General features: G+C 41.9%; 1 protein-coding gene across 8 annotated transcripts in view; it reads right to left on the bottom strand.

Moving 5' to 3' along the window:
* The window catches only part of FAM184A (family with sequence similarity 184 member A), a 118,197-nt gene extending 98,636 nt beyond the window's left edge, over nt 1-19,561 (bottom strand). For 4 of the 8 annotated variants that reach the window (XM_089530494.1, XM_089530496.1, XM_089530493.1 and 1 more), the window contains exon 1: nt 18,508-19,561. In XM_089530494.1, the coding sequence (XP_089386620.1) occupies nt 18,508-18,696 (189 nt within the window). In that variant the 5' untranslated portion in view covers nt 18,697-19,561. The remainder of the gene's footprint in view (nt 1-18,507) is intronic. The other 4 variants (XM_089530490.1, XM_089530495.1, XM_089530491.1 and 1 more) reach the window with 1 other exon arrangement.
* Nucleotides 19,562-19,852: the final 291 nt, after the last annotated feature.

Genomic DNA, 19,852 nt, shown 5'->3' with positions numbered 1-19,852 from the left:
AAACCAGGAAAGTCCCGCCCCCAGGCGGGATATGGCAAGCCTACTCCTGGGGGGGCATACTGCCCACTTTGGAAATCACTGAATCTAGGCAGAATTCTAAAGAATTGGTACCCATGTCAGAACCCCTTATAAATGCAAAATTTGCAAAGTGACTTCAACTCTGACCTTATGAACTTAATGGGAGTTGCTATTTAAGAAATCAGTAAGATTCTTGGAGGCGAGAAAAGAAAAGAGGAATGTCTTTCTCTGTATACATCTATTCAAAGACTGGTGTAAACCTTCATTAAAATGTAACTGTACCTCCTCCAACATTTAACCCTTTATTATCTGGTGAGAAGACTCTGATAAATGGAGCGACTCCCATTTATCACAGTTCCCATAGTGTTAAATATATTCTCATAATCCCTGGATATTGTCAGCATGCCATTTATAGTCTGTTCTGTTTCATCCTTTCATCAGAATCAAATGAAATACAAGTGTACCTCAGATAACAAAGGCTCTGACAATTAAGGCAAGGAACAATAGATTAAAATACAACAACAAATGGACACATAACGCTTTTAACTGTTGGTAAAGATGAGCTAGAGAAAGACTTTCAGCATTGGGTTGTAGCAGCATGTCTTCAGTAAACAATGCAATAAAACGTGACCTGGGAAAGAATTAAATTCTAATCTAGATGATCCTACTGTAGCTGTGGGTGCTTATGTACAGCAGGCAGGCTAAGCAGATGCCTCCAGAATCACTTACAAATCATTTGTGAAGATAGTTTTTTGTGGGTTTTTTGGGCTATGTGGCCATGTTCTAGCAGAGTTTCTTTCTGACGTTTCGCCAGCAACTGTGGCTAGCATCTTCAGAGAATGCTCTGCCTGGAAAAATTGGGTGCATATATACTGTGTGAGCCTGGGAATACAGGAGTGATTTGCATGTGTATTGTTCTGTGTTGACGGCTGGCCTCAGCCTGGGAGGCTAATGCAAACGAGGAATAATGTCTGCTAATTTGTGATCATTATCTGCTAGAACATGGCCACATTGTCCGAAAAACCCACAAAAAACTATGGATGCCAGCCATGAAAGCCTTCGACTTTACATTTGTGAAGAGTAAAACAAAAAGAAAGGGGGAAACCAGATTAGCCTGCCTCACCAGCTACCCTGGCATGTTAAAAAAGCAAAGAACTCCAAATTGTGCCAACAAAATGGAAATCATTTGAAAAGTGAAGGCTATTGAAAGAGAGAAAAAATATCACAGGATGCATTTTGGAATAAGCTTTCAAGTGGTCTTTAGGAGACTGAGAAATGTTTTTTATACTTAAGTGGGGTTTATCTGATCTGGTTGTTTCATTTCACAAGTGCATAATCTTAGTTTGGAAATTTTTTTTGTTAAAACATGTTGAGAATGTTCCTTTTTATGATGTAGGAACCTATCCCTATTCTTTCCATGTTATTTCTACCTCTAGTACCTGAAGTATGCCTGTCCTGTACTGACATTCATGGATCTGGAATCAGTAAGGGATTCGATGAGAGAAAATATAGTTAAGTCTAGGACAGATGGTTGGTAAACTCACCTGATTAGAAAATGCCACTTTTGGATTGGCTGCACTCTCCCCAAAAGATCATGTGTATAATCTTGGACTCATCACTTCTGAAATAGATAGTGGTTGTGACCTAAAGTACCTTCCTTTCAGCATTGGTCGAGGTACCAGCGGTGTCCTCTTGCAAGAACACTACAAACTACTGTCATTATTGCCTTGTTGGTAAGTAGATTACAGTACTGTGCTTTATGAGTGCTTACTCTTGTGGAAAGACAGAAGTATTGGGCACATTTTATGTATGCCATACATAGCTTCTATCAGTAAGATTCTCCTTTTTATCTTCTTCAAGTGGCTATTCCACATATATTAGCTTGAAATTACTATTTTATGCAGTCTGCTGAAGACAAATGAAAAACTTTTCCTTGTGTTGGAGGAAAAAAACTTGTTAAGTCCCAGTCCCCTGGTACCCTCTTGTTTCTCCAAGAGTTAGCTCCCTGTCCCTTAGCTCCCTCTTGTTTTGTATTTTGTGGATTCTGTTGTATTTTGATACAAAATGGTCAATGGATGGTATTTCCAGAGAATATGTCTAATATTACAGCTTGATTATAGAGAAATAGTTAAACACATTTGCACATTTTTCATGTTAACATCTGAACTGTAATCCCAAAGAAAAGGCCAAACAACTTGCCTTCCAAATTAGATTATTATTTTTATCTAGATGAGAGGTTTGCATGGGTCCTTGCCATATTGTCAGCATCAGTGGCCAGGGTTTTTTCTATCACACCATGAAAAACTTATTCTTGCTAGTACAGCACTTTCTTATTTCTCTAATACACCCAAAAAGGCACAAGCAATTAAACCTGCAGAAAAAGTATTAAACAGAATGGGGAGCAATGGAACAGCAGCCTATGAATGGCTATTAACACTGATAGCAAAATAAAAATGTTAGGGTTGGGAGTAGTACAACCTTTGAGAACAGAATAGTCAGGTAAATGGATTTTAAGAAGTAGGGAGTGACTAGATCTCATCATTGGCTTAGCAACAGCTTGCAAGTGCTCCAGGAGTATGGTGCTGTCAGCCAGCTAGGACAGCTGAAAACAAAAAACAAAGTTTAATGATATGATCACATACAGGATAAATACTCAAACCAAACAGCTTTCTTTGCTTTGACTCTGGAACCTGCTACAACATTGCTACCAATCCAGGCAACAGAGATATAAAAGGACACCTCTTGCATTTCCTCTCCTACACTGTAATCTCATCTGAAGTCCATATAACTGGCTAAATGTTTTATGCTTTATCTTGGATGCTTTATCTGCGTCTAATCCATTCAAAACAAAACAAAAAAGTTAGTCTCCCATAGAACTGCTTTTTTCGCTACATGTATGGACTGAAACTTTTTCAAGACATCTTGCATATTTATTAGCCTTTGTACACCTCCCTTACTGCAAAGAATCAGGATTTCCTCTTTTTAACTACAGAGCTACCATGCTATGTATGAAGAGATAGTAATTGAATAAGATCATCATCAAGTTTCAGAAGGAAAGAGTTCTGTGACAACTTTAAGACTAGACAATTTTAGCATAATTTTTCATTCCTATTCTGCTGATGATATGTGTAAAGTGCATGTTTTTGTGCTGTCGATCCCTGCGTGTAGAGAGAGGCAAGTCTGAGAGAGTGAACAAACATGAGAGCATGTACTTCATACATACAGTACCACAGGACTGATCAGATTATTTTCATCTCCATAACCAGCTGTTAACATATTCACACAATATAGTGTCTATCATTAGTATTCACAATTGTATCTTTGACCTATGTTATTTTCTTCTACTTTTTAAGAAAAATGGAACTCTCATTTATCTTTTAAAACACACACACACTATTTAAAATTTGATTTTAAATCTCATATATACAGTGGACCCTTGTTGATCCATTCTGGATACACACACACACACACACACACACACACACACACACGTGTAAGGGAAATACCATGAGACTTCAAGTCTCAATGATTTTAATGGCGGTGGACTCTTGTGCGCCACATGCCATGTGTGCTGCAGGCATGCACACCATTAAGAGGGCCAGGTCTTGATGTCTGCGTGACCTTGAGTCCGAGTATGGTGAGCCTGCATACAGTGCGGGCACACTGTAATATTAAAAACCTGCTTTAAAAAAACATTGATTCCTACCAATCCTAGTTTAGAAGCTTCAGAGTTTCATGTTTTATATCTGCTTAAAAGAATACAAAGGAAAAAAAACTGTTGATATACACCATTTAATCTTTCTAATTCATTCACACAAACTTGGTTCTGCAATTCTCTGTTCAGTTTATGTCAGCCCATTCCTAAAGCTTCAAGAGCATCTCCAAGTTTCTTCACAACAACAACAACATCCAGCAAAGTCTGGTCTGGCAGGAAGGCAAAAGCATGCACCAATGCACGGCAGGAAGGCAGACAGAAAAACACAGCAACAGTATTAAGATAAGGAGAAGAAGGTTTTCTTTCTTTCTTTTTAATATGTTTATTCTACCAGCAACCAAAGTAGTGAAATAGAATGATGTAGATAAGAAAGTGGAGGAAGAATGAAAGTGCAGTGAGATTCTCTAACAAAAGAGAACTTTAAATATGTAGAGTCACCTGAGATAGATGTTGCCATGTTGAGCTTGGAGGAAAAGAAAATGGAGTGATATTAAGGGACCCTGTTTGCTTACTGAGACAGGGTAAGGAACTCTTGTCATAAGATTTTCCTTGTTATTGTGCTCCCAAGGGGAATGAAAGAGTTTTCCAGAGGTATGTTCAGAAGCCAGGATGGATGGCAGCAGGCAAATGTTCCCATTTTCAATGGACTGCAATTGGCCTTCAATATACACATATTTTGCATCCACGTATACAACCATGCATGGTTTGAAGACAGTTTTTTAAAAATCCCAAAAGCAAACGTTGATTTTGTCCTTTTTATGTAAGGAACACCATTGTACTACTTCATTATATATAGTGGGAATTGAGCACCCATGGATTTTAGTAACCATGAGAGGTTATGGAACCTACCCCAGTGGATACCAAGGGCTCACTGTACTTGAAATGGGAAATTAATCTGGAATGTGAGATATAATAGGAATGACAGGATGTTCAAATGCCTTTGAACATAGGCACAGAAGGAGTTTTCTGTGCCAAAGAAGAAAGGCAACATTTACCCAGAAGCCAGGTTGGCAATGGACAAGTGTATTTAAAGGTAAAGATTTCCCCTTTTACAAAGTTGTCAAGTTGTGCCTGAGTGTAAGGGGTGGTGCTCATCTCTGTTATTAAACCAAAGGGCTAGCATTGTCAAAAACAACTTTGTGATCATGTGGCCAGTATGACTGCACAGAATGCTGTTACCTTCCCACCGAGGTGGTACCTATTTATCTACTTGCACTTGAACATGCTTTTGAACTGCTAGGTTGGCAAAAGCTGGGATTAGTGATGGGACCTCATCCCATCATGAGGCACTTGGATGTTGATCTGCCAACCTGCCAATCTTGCAATCATCAAAGTCAGCATCTTAACCGCTGAGCGACCACATACCTTTTGCCCACCACAGAATCCAAGCTTAAGATGCAATTCTGGATGAATTCCTACATGTACAAAGTTAAGAAAGGAGCAATACAACCACCCTCATCTTCCAAATTTACCAATATATGTGTTTGCATTTACACACACAAACAGGCCATGTTTAGATTAAAATTATGTTGACTTCTTAGGCCAGAGGGAACCCTAAACTAAATCATGTGGAAATGCAGTAAACATCAGGAAACCATGTAACATCCATGACATCACACAATCTGCCCCAGAAACTCAATGATGGGGAATGCCATAGGAAACTCCAGCCATGAATTTGAAACTAGGGTATCACTTACTTTGCACAGTTCCGCACCATCACACCTCATCATGAAACATCCTACATGGAAGGGGGAAGGAAGCACTTTCAGAGGCTCCACACACACACACACACACACACACACACACATACACACACACACTCTGCATGGAAACATCTGTTATCAGAGGCACAGTCCAATCCAGCAAAGCTATCAGACATGATCTGATCTGGACCCAGTCTGACAGGACTGAAGCTGACCAATTCACTGCAACATTCAAGGTCTGGCTAAACCGCATGAACAACCCTAATTTTATTTAATTATGAAAGCTACATGACAGCTCCAGAGTCAGAAGTAGCATGCCTCTGAATACTAGTGTTTAGGAACCATGAAAGAGGACTACTGGTATCATGTTCTGTTTCCATGATTCTGAAAGACATCTGTCTAGCCACTGACCATGGTGTTGTACTACTTAGCCATTTGGTCTGATCCCAACAAAACTGTTCTTATGTTATTTATTTCATTAATCTGTTAATACAGTGGACAATCAGTTGTTCATAAGAAACCTGCCAGCAGAACATGAATTGAAACTGCATTCTCCATCATGCTCACCAAAAACTAATAGAGGCATGCGGTCTCTGATACTGGAAGGAAAACCACAGCCATCCTAAGTAGTAACCACTGATACCTCCATCCTCCATGGATGTCATCTTTTTAAAGTCATCAAGCTATCAGCCTCAAGTAAATTTTGTAGCACTGAGCAATATTGAATTTCTCTGTGTGAAGCACCTCCTTCTATCTCCCACGTTTAACTTTAATGGATGGATCTAGGTCCTAGTAGTTAAAAAGAGGAAGTAAAGCTTCTCTCTATCTACTTTTTCCATACTGTGAATAGCTAAGATTTCCTGCTACATGTGTGTGATATATTATATTGAACCCCGTATCTTCACAATATTCATGTTTAGCGAATTTATTTGTTCACTTATTTTTAACATTTTTCTAAGCACTGAAGCTATTAAGAACTATTTGGAGGAAGGAAAGGAAGGAAAATGGGGCGGGGGGGGGGATCTCTTACAGAAACTGTCAGGCCATACTTTAAGAAAATAAGCTTCCTAACAGCAATAGTGATTAAGCACAGTACAGAAGCAGACCAAAAAACAAACAAAATAACAACCAAACCCCAAAACCTGGAAAGGCTTTTCCCATAACGTTTTGTTATTCATTTATCTCCTTTGCATAGAAACAAAGTTTTAGCTTCTGGAGTGTTTGACTACTAAAGATAGCTCATCACTTCCAAAATGTGATCCTATTAAAATTCTAGATAAAATATGCATAAATTTAGTTGTCCAGAAGATGAATAGGTTCTATCCAGAGATACAGGTCTGAAAATGCACCACACAAGGAAACTGTGTGGCACTTCGATCTGTACACCACTGAATCCACTCCAAGTCTTAATCCAAACTATAGTGCAATTATCCAAACTGCTGAACCAGTTCTCACAAACTAAACCACAACTGTGTGGAGTGCATGCAAATAGTTGCACATTGAAACATGAAGATTTGTTACATCAGTAGAAGATTATTTCCATACATTAGACAGCAATCCCTCCCAGTGTGCCATCAAATCATATTCCAGAAGATGGAATATGGGGTGTAACAGAGAAGCTGAATTGGTAGGTAGGATCCTGTAAATATTCACCATGCAAGCCAAATGTTACTAGTCTATCTCTGTATCCATCCCACATGATAATCAGCATGAGGATGGATGGAAGTTACTGATGATGAAAACAGTAAGTGACATCCAATATTACACAAGTAAACGTCTTGTACAACAGAAATTCCCCCTCCCCTCCTACTCTTGCAAGCCTTTTGCATCCTCCCAAAATCGGATCCAGTGGTTCCTAAAATCCTGCAAAGCAAATTCTGCCACAAAGAAAATAATTTGCAAAACTGAAAAGGATATAAAGTACATTAATACGTAGTTCACATAAGAAAAGCTATGGAACTGAGCATATCTTGAAAAATCCACAATATGCAGAGAATTGGTTCTATTTTAAACCCAGGTCTATTAACATAATTCAGAAGTATAACTGAAAGGGGAAAATAATTCCATCAATTTACTCAGAGGAGAAAATACTTTCATTTAATTAGCACAGAACTAGGAAGCAGACACAGAACTCTATTACCAGTCAAGATTTATATGCCAACAACAGACTAAAATTTCTAAGACAAATAAATTTGGTTGCTGGCCTGCTAAAACCACACAGAGGCACATATACATGTAATCTAGTGAGCACTACAGAAAAACTTAGTGTGCTGTGATGCACTAGAGAAACATCACATAAACTAGTCAGTCTCCAAGATACCATAGCAGTTTTTGCATGGTTGTGGCAGACCAATGTAGTGAATCTTTTGAAATTTCACTTTGAAGAAATGTCTACCCTCATTAAATCCCAACCACCATAAAGAAAAAGAAAGGAACTCTATCATAAGCATTTTCATGTAGACAAGCCCTTCAGTCTGAAATAATGTTTGTTACATTCCAGGCAAGTTGCCAGCATTTCCACTTCAATGAATTTCTTGGTGAAAAAAACAAAGGTTCCTTCTGTAACAACAGTAGTATTAACCTTCCCTTTCCTCTCAAGTTAGGGGAAAAAAACACAGAGCAAGCCTGGCCAAACATTATGCTTGTGTAAGATTAAGGTGAGGGCATGTGTAGTGCTGATTTGAGCATGGGACTATGACCCTGGAGACCAGCGTTCGATTCCACATTCAGCCAAAGAAAGCCACTGGGCAATCTTGGGCAAATCACACACTCTTAGTCCCAGAGAACCCCATAATAGGATCACCATAAGTTGGAAATGACTTGATGGCACACAACAACAACACCGAGCTATTTCAAGCCACACCAGTTGAGTTTATTGTTTTCACTTAACAAAGAATACAAGTTCTTTTCATTAATGTAGCCTTGGGATGGAACAAGTTGTGATCATTATTCAAGACTGCATGCATAAGTCATTTGTGACAAAATTCCTAATAACTAACATGAGAGTCTGACATCATTTGATAAACTGTAACCCTCTCTATGTCAGCAGGTTCAAAACGCTGCAGCTAGAATGCTGACCAGGGCCTGTTATAGGGAGCATATAACTCCCTTGTTGAAACAGCTCCACTGGTTACTGGTTTGTTTCCTGGCACAATTCAAAGTGCTGGTCATGATCTATAAAAACCCTACATGGGTTAAGACCAAACTATTTGAAAAGTAGTATCTCCCCATATGAAACCACCAGAGTTTTAAGAACATTGGGGGAAGGCTTTCTCTTGGCCCAGCCAAGATCACAGGCTCACTTGGTAAGGACACAAGAGAGAGCCTTTTTAGTGGCTGCTCCCACCCTGTGGAACTTCCTGCCAGGGGAGGCTAGGCTGGTCCCCTCCCTGCTTTCTTTTCACTGACAGGCAAAAACATTCTTATTTAAGCATTTTTAATGCTTAAGCAGAGCCGTTTTTATGTAAATGTATGTTTTATGTAAGTTGTATGTTTTTAAATCAGTTTTATAGTGTTTTAATGTGGTTTTTTTAAAAAAAAATGTGAATCTACTGTTAATGTTTTTAATGTGTTATGGAAGCCACCTTGGGTCCCGGTCTGAGAAAAAGGTAGCATATAAATAAAGTAAATAAAACAAATAAACAGCCACCAAAACTTATGGTCTGCTTACATAAGAAAAGGCATTTCTACTCCTCCTGGGATGGTGGTCTTAATCCTGATGACTTTGTCTTCTATTATATGCTGTTCCCAAAGGTTCCATAACTCACAGGAATGTCTAGGACAGTGATGGCGAACCTGTGGCACGCGTGCCAGAGGTGGTACGCAGAGCCCTCTCTGTGGGCACATGTGCCATCGCCCCAGCACAGAGTTTGCCAGAGTTTGTTACTAGAAGGCCAGAGGGACATGGCACTTTGCAATAAATAAGTGGATTTTGAGTTGCAGGTTGGGCACTCGGCCTCTAAAAGGTTCACCATCACTGGTCTAGGAGGCAGAATGGCAGTCGGAAGAAGGAAGGAATGCTTAATTTACAAGCAAGAGTCTGCTCACAATTCTTAACAGCCAATCAACTGTAAAAGATCTGTACTGCTCAAACTTTTTGTAGTTATTTGCAAAAGCTCTGAATTACTGCTAGTATGTACATCTGAAGGGATTGGCAACAGTGCTCAGTCATATTGCTCTATCTAGAAGAGTTTACTGTTCAGGAACCGTAAATGAAACATAATAATGGCGATTACATAGGCATCTCCAGGTGCCTGACAACACAAATATGTACAGCACCTGAGTCCAGTCAAAGCATGTTACTTATGATTAATCTTCCTCTGAACTGAACCTGCTTTGGTTCAGAACTTGCTGCATCTAGTCTAATCATACAATAGTGTTGTAAATTATTTTGACATACAGTTCACTTTGAGCAGCACAAAACTGTACTTTGTAATTCAATTTTAAAAAAGGATCTAGTCTCTTCTATCCAGTTCCTCCTCATTTTTAGATTTAAACCTTGTTGTAGGATCTATGATAATTTCATTGTGCAGAATTTAAAACGGAAGTTGTTTTTACAAATAATTTTAGTGCATCACCTATTTCCAAGAAAACATGATTAGGACCGTGTTATTAAGCCTCACTCTGGAACTTACTTCCTACTGAGTTCATTGGAGTTTACTCCCTTGTAAGCATGTTTAGGACTGTAGCCTTAATCTGACAACAGCTGTTCAATGTTCCCTGGTGGGCAATGGCTGTTATATAGCCAGATTAAAGATGTGTGTTAACTTAAAGAGAGCTTGAGGCTGCTGTTTCAGCTCCTCTCAAGGGCAGAGATCCATCTCCTCTCAAGGAGTGCAAGGCATAATAAACCAAGCCATTCTGCAAGGCCCTGCAGCTAGGGAGTCTGCTTCTAGTAGAACTACCAGAGAGAATTAAATAGATGAGTTTCCTTGTTATGAAGATAATATGTAAATGAGCATCTAAAGCAGTAGTGCTGCACCTAGATCACTCTCAGCACTGGTGAAGTCACTGCACACACAGAATGAACATTGGACTCCAAGGTGCTTTGTAAGGACTTTGCTCTCCAAATTCAGGGCACTGTGTTGAAGAAGTGAGGCTTGAAATTCTGCTGGAACTTAATTTCCTTGCTAAGTTTTTAGTAAATATACTGGATTTTTAAAAAAATACAAGAGAAGTATACATTCCCTGCAAAGTACAAGGTATATTTCAGGAAGGAGGAGAGAACTGCTGTAACTCTAATGTGCTTATCACATTCTTCACTTGTCCCATCACATTCCACTTTGTTGCATATATTAAATGTCTACATACCATTCAATGACCATTATTCTTTTTATCTAATTATTATCATATGACAGGGAAAGAAAACTATGACACTGGTTTTTCCTTAGATGCTTTATAGCTGTTGAGCAAAGAAACCAGCTGAATCATAGCAAAATACATGTTATGAGGCCACCTCTGTCATTAGACAGTGGAACTACGGGTTCCTTATCCAGAATTCCAAATTCCAAAATTGTCCACATGGTGCTTGAGATTGTGATACAGTCGGCTCGCCCCAACCGTGAGCTTGCCATCTGTGGATTGGAGCATCTGTGGATAGTCCTGCCTCATTCTCCTGAACGGCAACATGTGCACACAATCCCACAAAATTATTTTTAAAATATTGTGTATAAAATTACCTTCAGGCTATTTGTATAAGATGTATACAAATCATAAATGAATTTCACACTTAGACTTCTCATATCCAAGAGATCTAACTATGTATATGCAATTAAAAAAACAACTCTAAAATGCAAAATACTTTTGGTCCCAAGCATTTTGGATAAGGAGACTCGTAATGCAACATTTCTGAAAAGGCATCCTGTTTTGCTTTTAAAGCATCAATTATAAAGAGGAAGCTTTGTAAAGATGATGGTTGAGTTTCAGGATAGATTTGAACCCCAAATATTCTTGAATATCCTCAGTTCTGCAAATCAATGCTATATAGTTTTAGTGTATCTGGTTCTTATGTCTATTATGATTCATCTGAGCCCTCAAGGTGTTTTTTTAAAGATGATTTTAACTTTGTAATGCAATGTATTATTTTGACAATGTATATGATGTTTATATTTTATGGTTTATATGGATTACTTTTTGTAATGTTGTACGCTATACAAATAAACTTATTTACTTGTAATGCCTGTGGCAGCAGATTTTGGACATTATAAAAAAGGCAACAAATACACATTTATTTTGATATTATTGCATTTTACTGTCAGTAAAGGGAGAGGCTCATGTGGTGTTTTCTGCCTCATGTGCCAAGATAATGTTGATGGATTTGGGTAGGTGAGATGCAATTTGTCATTTTGCCACAACCAGAAAAATCTCTGGCAGTCCCTGAATCTTACCTAGCTTTCCACAGTAGTCAACCAGTTGACTTGGGAACAAGTACGCTATAGCCTTTCCTAAATTATTCCTCCAAAACTGTGTTCATACGCATTATTTCCTAAAAATCTAAACATTTACATAGATTCTTGGAAGATAAATCTGTCAGTGGCTATTTAACTCCCATTTGAAACAATCAAAACAGATAAATTAGTTCCAGTTACAACAGTGTAGAATTTAAGTCAGTTCATAATACTAGTATGAGTGCCAGCATAGTGTAGTGGTCTCAATGTTAGACTAGAACTCTGGGAGCCCAGGGTTGAAATCCCCACTCAACCATGGAAACTCACTCAGTAACCTTGGGCCAGGTCACACTCTCTCAGCCTTATAGGAACCCAAAACCAAGTTCCTCTGAACAAATCTTGCCAAGAAAACCCCATGATAGGTTACTTTAGAGTCCCCATAAATTAGAAATGACCTGAAGGCACACAATAATACCACTAGTATTAGGAACTATGATACTTTCTGAATGTTAGCTTACTTCAGAATGAAATCAATGAATATATACGTGTGTGTGTGTGTGTGTGTGTGTGTGTGTGTTAAAATATTAATTACCTCCCCCACATCATAGGGCTGTAGTGTGGCATAAAATTAAACCAACAACATCCACAATCAACAACAAAGAAGCCAGTAAAGCTTTGAAAGCTTGCATCATGTATTCTATGCATTTTGGTTGGCCAAATAAATTATTACTGTTTTGTGGATTTTGGACATTATTTTACCAGTTTAAACTATCCAGGTTTTATGATCAAATGAACGCCCTCTCCAGGATGATCAGCTGTTATTGGGATGAATATTAGCATTTGGTCAAATCAGGGAGGACTACTAACATGTCCTTTAGAATACAAATACAGGAAAACTTCAATTAACAAAGCTTCCAATAAAGAAGCTCCTTTTTACAAAGACTGTTTAATCCTCCTTTTCCTCCTCATCCTCTGTCCAACTGGAAGTTTTTTTTAAACTGCAATGATACTGGGAGGATGGGAAAGCAGTGCTGGAGAAACACAGACTTTAGGTTTCAGCTTACCATAACATGCTTGCAGTAAAACAATGAGATAATGCTTGAGCTATAAAAGAATGGCATTCTACTCTAGTCAATTCGACTGCAGCCATGTGTGCCTGACAACTACAGGCAAGATAAACAGCAGCTGCCTCCAGAATCCCTTACTGAGCACGCATGAACAGCAAAACAGAAAGAACAGGGAGAAGAGATATGCCTGACTCATTAGCTACCACTCAGATTTATAAGTTTTGCCACAAAAATGAAAATCTTAATAAGAATGGAGGCTGGTGAAACAAAAAAATCATCCCTGGATGCATTTTGGAGGAGGTTCTCAATTGCTCTCTAGAAGCTTCAAAATGTTTTCCTTTACATACCAAAGCTTACCTGATCTGATTATCCCATTTCATATGTTCAAACTGCTACTTTGGGGGAGGGGGGGTGTTTGCTGAAACATGATAAGCTGGTGTCCCCCCCATGGTGCAGGAATCTATTCATATTCTTTCCATGCTATTTCTGCCTCCAGTACAGTATTTTCTATTACAGAAGTAATGCCTAGGGACACATCAACTGTGTTCACTGAGGTACACCTGTACAATGATTACTTTGAGACTCCCTCTTGCAAACTGACTTGCTGAACAATACCAGCCCCTCCGCAATTTTACTACCATAGACAATGTTGCAGTTCATAAAACAAACTTACCACAGTGGACTAAACTCAGCTGCTAGTCCCACCTAGAGTAGATCCGTTTAATAAGCGAGATTCACACAAGTTTTAACTTACTATTCAGCAGTTGATTCAGTGATTCTTCTCTAGTTGGGACTAGCAAATGGATGCAAGTCTGTGTTCCAAACAAGCAGATATAACACCATACATATTAGCCGAATGGCATACATGCATCTTAATATCAGTTTCCCAATCACAGAATCAGAGGCGGGGTACATACCGCCACTTTGCGCCGCTCTGCCGCCGCCGCCAGTAGGTCCGCGGGGGAGCCGGAGCCTTCACACGGCCCGACTCCCGCGCGGACCGAAAAAGAAGCTCCAAAATGGAGCTTCTTTTTTCGTCGCGTTTGCGACGTAGCGAGGCGCCAGGGGCGCGCTCGCTACGTCACAAGCGGCGCGACACGTCTGGACGCTGTGCGTCCAGTACGTAAAGATGGCGGCGCCCATGTGGAAGGGGCGCCGCCATCTTGTACGTATTCTATACGTACTAGGGTTAGGGGGGTGCGGAAGCACCGCCCCTTCCTAACCCTAGTACGTATAGAAGACGTACTAAATGGCGGTATGTATCCCGCCAGAGAGTTGGAAGAGAACACAAGGACCATCCAGTACAACCCCTGCCAGGAAGGAACTCACATATCTATTAGACTAGGGCATCAACAGCATGAGTATTCTATTCTACTAGGAAAAAAGGTGCATTTCATTAAACATATTTAAAGACATTTAAAGGATAACATTACTTGCCCTATAATGTGATAAATTTCTGAATCTTTGTTTTCCTTCCAAGATATATCGAATCATTATGGCAGAAGTTTACATGAGCTGACCTTACTATGCATTAATTTATTAAACCAATTTTGCTTACTATTACTATATTACATATATATATATAATATAATATTGTGTAATCTTGATCTAATTCATAATTAACCAAAACTACATATTCTATATCTAACAGTTTGAAAGAGTTAATTTAAATATATATTATAACAAGAAGCTACTGATATGTGTACCTTTAAAAAAATAATGCTTAGAAACCAGGTGCTACTGCTACTGCTGTTACTATTATTATTAACTTTATTTAAATCCTACCTTTTCTCCAAGACTGGGACTCAAAGTAGCTTACACATCAAAGAAATTAAAATTAAAAGGATACAAAAATGCAATACTAAAGCCAAATTAAACCATTAACTATATTAAAATACATACTCTAAAAAGGGTTTTAAAGTTATATAATGTAACTTAAAGTAAGACACCCCTTACAGCCCTTTGTTAAAACCCTTCAGTTCTAAAATCTGTCTCAATAAAAAAGTTTCTGCCTGCCAACAGAAGAACAGTAAGGAGGGGGCCTTTCTGGGGTTGGAGTTCCAGAGCACAGAGACTCCCACCAGCCATTCCTATGGAAGTGGTAGGACTGAGTGAAGGCCTCTCCAAGGATCTCAGGGGCCAGGCAAGGCCATATTAGGATATACAGTGTATCAAGTAGCCCGGACCTAAGTCACAGAGGGCTTTATATAGATTATTTTAAATGTTATATGTTTTTATTGTAACATTTTTTGAATTTTTTTTTTACCTGTGAGCAGCCTTGGGTCCCTTCTGGGAGAACAGCATCATACAAATGGAATAAATAAATACAGTAGAGTCTTGATTATCTGACATAAACGGGACCGGCTTGTAGTCGAATAACCGAATATGTTGGATAATCCAAACCCGCCTCCCCCCTCCCCTTCTCCCTGCGGGTGCCGGCAATGGAGCAGGCACCACATGGGGAAAAGGGAAGGGGGTGGGGCTCCCTCCTTTCCCTTCTCCCTGCAAGTGCCAGCACTGGCGCAGGCACCCGCGGAGAGAAGGGAATGGGGGCAGGGCCTCCTCCTCCTCTCACTTCCTTCCCGCGGGTGCAAGCACCCATGAGGAGGAAGGGGTGGGGGGGCCTCCTCCTCCTCTTCTCCCCGGGGCTGCCAGGCAACCGTGGGGAGAAGGGGATGGGACTGCAAGCCCCAGTGGGCTTCGCGGCCGGAAGTCCCACCCCTTTCCCCTCAGTGGCCTCTCTAATTGGTTGGGAGGGCGGGAAGGGGCGGGACGTCCGGCCACAAAGCCCACTGGGGCTTGTAGGCAGCAGAAAGTCCCGCCCCTTCCCAGCCTCTCAACCAATCAGGGAGGCCGCTGAGGGGAAAGGGGCGGGACCTCCGGCCGCAAGGGGAGGCGAGCCAAGGGACTTTTGTCCCCAATCCGACGTCCCATGCTTCTTCTCACGAAGAAGCATGGGACGTCGGATAATCCAGAGTGTCGGTTAACCGAAGGTCGGTTAACCAAGACTCTACTGTAAATAATAGGTCATAACCAGCACTTTGAATTGTGGCTGGAAATAGACTGGCAACCAGTGGAGCTGCTGAAGCAGAGGGTTTGTAAGATCCCTGCAACCAACCACAGTTTGTAGCTGTAGCTCTTTGTACCAACTCAAGTTTCCAAACAGTCTTCAAAGACAGCCCCACATAGAGCATATTGCGATAATCGAAACAGAATGAGTTCAGGGCATATGTCAGCATGGCCACATCAGTCGGTGCACAAAAATTAAGTACAGTGGACCTTTGTTATACGCTGGGGTTTGGTTCCAAGATCCCCCGTGGATAACAAAATCCATGGATGCTCAAGTCCCATTCAATATAATGACACAGCAAAATGGTGTCCCTTATAAAAAATGGAAAATCAAGGTTTCATATTTGAAATTTATACTTTTTAAAAACATTTTCAAACCGTGGATGCTTGAATCAATGTATAAAAAATCCGTGTATAATAAGGGCTGACTGTATTCAAAAGCACTCCTTGCCAAGGCTGAGTACAGGAGTATGCTGAAACTGTAAACCCAAGTCTTCTGAAGGACAGTAACCCCATCCACCACTAACAACATACTAGCATGCACAGGTAGCTGGATGTGCCAAAATACTGCATGCACTCTCACCACTGAAAACAAATTACAACATAGGTCCTTTCAGTACACGATGCAGCAGAAAGCTCAGATTTGTGACTGCACACTTGACAAGAAGTGCTAACCAATCTTGGTTCTCTTGATAATTTTCTCTGATACGTGCATAACTTGGCAGGTCATAGCACCCAGAAAAAGCCACTGTTAAGTCTGAAATATTGCATGCATACTCTCTAACGTGTACTAGTATATACATGTGGAATTTGGGGTCATGTTGGAAGCTGTAGTTAAAGCACTGACTGCTAGAGTATTATTTAAGGTCTCACAATGAGGCTCTCCTCCAAGTTAGAGGTAAAGAACAGTCTTTATCAGGACCAGTGTCTTTTCTGTAGTAGCCTTGAGGCTGAGGAACTTTTCTATGAAACAGCAAATTCCTCTCAGCTGCCTTTATGAAGGTAAGAACTTCATTGTAATTGGCCTTTGAGTACTATTAGCAAGTCAATGCTATAATGTGTTATGGCGTTGCACCCCATTCTGCCATGCAGGAACTCACAAAGCACCCCAACAAATGGCCTAAGGAAGAAGACTCCAGCACACTCTGAGGGAGTGTGTTCCACTGATGAACAGCCCTTACTGTCAGGAAGTTCCTCCGAATGTCGAGGTGGAATCTCTTTTCCTGTAGCTTGCATCCATTGTTCTGGGTCCTGTTCTCTGGAGCAGCAGAAAACAAGCTTACTCCCTCCCTCCTCAATATGACATCCCTTCAAGTATTTAAATAGGGCTATGATATCACTTCTTAACCTTCTCTTCTCCAGACTGAACACCCCCAGCTCCCTTAGTCGTTCCTCATAGGGCATGGTTTCCAGACCCTTCACCATTTTAGTTGCTCTCCTTTGGACATGCTCCAGTTTCTCAACATCCTTTTTAAATTGTGGTGCCCAGAACTGGACACAATATTCCAGGTGGGGCCTGACCAAGGCAGAATAGAGTGGCACTATTACTTCCCTTGATCTAGACACTATACTTTTACTGATGCAGCCTAAAATTGCATTGGCCTTTTTAGCTGCTGCATCGCACTTTTCACTCATGTTCAACTTGTGGTCTGCTTGGACTTCTAGATCCCTTTGATGCATAGTCTTGTTAAGCCAGGTGTCCCCCATCCTATATCTGTGCATTTCATTTTTCTGCCCTAAGTACAGTACCTTATATTTCTCTGTATTGAATTTCATTTTGTTAGCTTTGGCCCAGCTTTCTAGTCTATTCAGGTCATTTTGAATTTTGATCCTGTCCTCTGGGGTATTAGCTATTCCTCCTAATTTGGTGTCATCCGCAAAAAACAAAATGCAGAGGATGGGGGCCACCTGGCTGAATGAAACTACATGTGAAAGGGATTTTGGAGTCCAAGTAGACCACAAGTTGAACATGAGTGAACAGTGCAATGCAGCAACCAAAAAGGCCAATGCAATTTTAGGCTGCATCAATAAAAGTATAGTGTCTAGATCAAGAGAAGTAATAGTGCCACTGTACTCTGTTTTGGTCAGGCCCCACCTGGAATATTGTGTCCAGTTCTGGGCACCACAATTCAAAAAGGACATTGAGAAACTGGAGCGTGTCCAAAGGAGGGTGACTAAAATGGTGAAAGGTCTGGAAACCTTGCCCTATGAGGAACGACTCAGGGAGCTATTGTCAAGGATATTGAGCAGAAGTGGAATACCAAGGATGGTAGATGTTGTGCCAAGGCATCTCTATATAATAAATGATAGAGCAGTCATTATGAAATCAACGTAGCCTATTGTTTTATCAAATTTTGGCAGATTTCAAGGGTTGCAAAATTGGAGAGAGAGAGTGCAACCTATTCAAAGTTTTAAATAAACATTTCTAAGATATGGATACACATAAATAAATAAATAAATAAATAAAGAGAGGTGTGTGCCAAGGCCGTGTGCCAGTGAGCCCAATGCAGGGCGATTAAGTTGAAGGGTGGTGGAGGGTGCCCTCGTACCTTGGTGAGCTGGGCTATCTTCTTGCTCATTTTGAGGTGGAGGTCCTGGTTGTATTCCATGCCCAGCTGGGAGGAGGAGGCGGAGGGGGCTGCGGAGCTGGTGGTGGAGGTGAATTTCCCAGCGCCCGACGACGAGGAGGAGGAGCTGCCGTAGTAGTGCTGCTGCCAGTTCATCCCTGGTGTCGCCATCTTCCACAGCGGGAAAAGGAGGAGGAGGAGAATAAGGGGGGAAGGAGGGGAGGCAATAAGGGGCCCCTGTCAAGCGCTGCTCCAGGCCAAAAGGGAGGATGGCCCACAGAAAGGAGGGAGGAGGGGGAGGCAGAGAAGGAGGGGGAGATGGGAAGCCGGTGCTCAGGGGAAGGAAGGAGGGAGGGAGGGAGGGGAGGGGGAGGCAGCTACTCCCAAACTACCTCTTCGCCCCTCTTCCCCCTCCTCCTCCTCTCTCTGTCTCTGAGGCGCTCGCTCGCTCTCTCGCGGTCACACGCGGGGAGGCGGACACGCGCAGGAGCGCGCCCCTCCTCCGGTCTCTTCCCTCCCTCCTTCCTTCCTTCCTCCCCTCCGCTCTCCTCCCGACCTGAATCCGTCACTCTGGCTCCTTCTCCTGGGGGAGGGGGGCTCAGCGGCCCCTTTTCCTTCTTCCTTGGAGCAATGGCTGGAGGAGGGGGCAGCAGGTGGAGGGGAGAGGGGTTCTGAGGTCTCTATTAACTCTGCTGCTGCCCTTCGCTCCTTCCCCGGAGGAGCCCCCTCAGCGGCAGGACTGAAGGAAGGGGAAGAGGAGCATATCAGCAATGAAGGGGGGCAGAGGGGGCAGGTATCTATCAATGCCGCTGCCGCTGCCGCTGCCGCTGGGTGAAGCCTTCCCCAGGCGCCGCTTCTCCCTCCCTTCTCCCTTCAGTGGTGACAGGATTCTGGGGCGGAGGAGGGAGAGGGGGCCCCGGCCTCCGTGCTTCCCTCGCAGGAGCCTTTTCCCTTCCGGAGGCCCGCGAAGGCCACTGCTCTGGGCGCGCGACACCCGTTACCAGGGGCTCGCTTAACTGTTTACACCGCGCGGGCAACGTCACTTCCGGCTGCGGCGGTTGTCGCTTGGCTTATAATCCCCGCCCACTTTCAGAACCTCGGAAAGGGGCTTCTCTTACTCCTCCTCCTCCTCCCCCTTCCCACTTTAAAAACTGCCCGCGGTTGACGCATGCGCAGTGGGGGGAAGGGTATGGGCAGAAGGTGGTGGGAACGACAACACAGCGCGAGGGGCCACAACGCCAAAGAAAGAGCACGGGGGGATCGTATAAGCGCCGGCTCCTCCCACCCCCGTCGCCCCGCCCCTTTTCCTGAGAGGCGGGCGCGTGAG

The sequence above is a fragment of the Sceloporus occidentalis genome, unplaced genomic scaffold (assembly GCF_023333645.1).
Source record: "Sceloporus occidentalis isolate IW3139 unplaced genomic scaffold, rSceOcc1.0.p SCAF_6, whole genome shotgun sequence".
Classification (NCBI taxonomy): domain Eukaryota; kingdom Metazoa; phylum Chordata; class Lepidosauria; order Squamata; family Phrynosomatidae; genus Sceloporus; species Sceloporus occidentalis.
The sequence above is the reverse complement of the archived record's forward strand: the minus strand, read 5'-3'. Positions and strand labels throughout refer to the sequence as shown.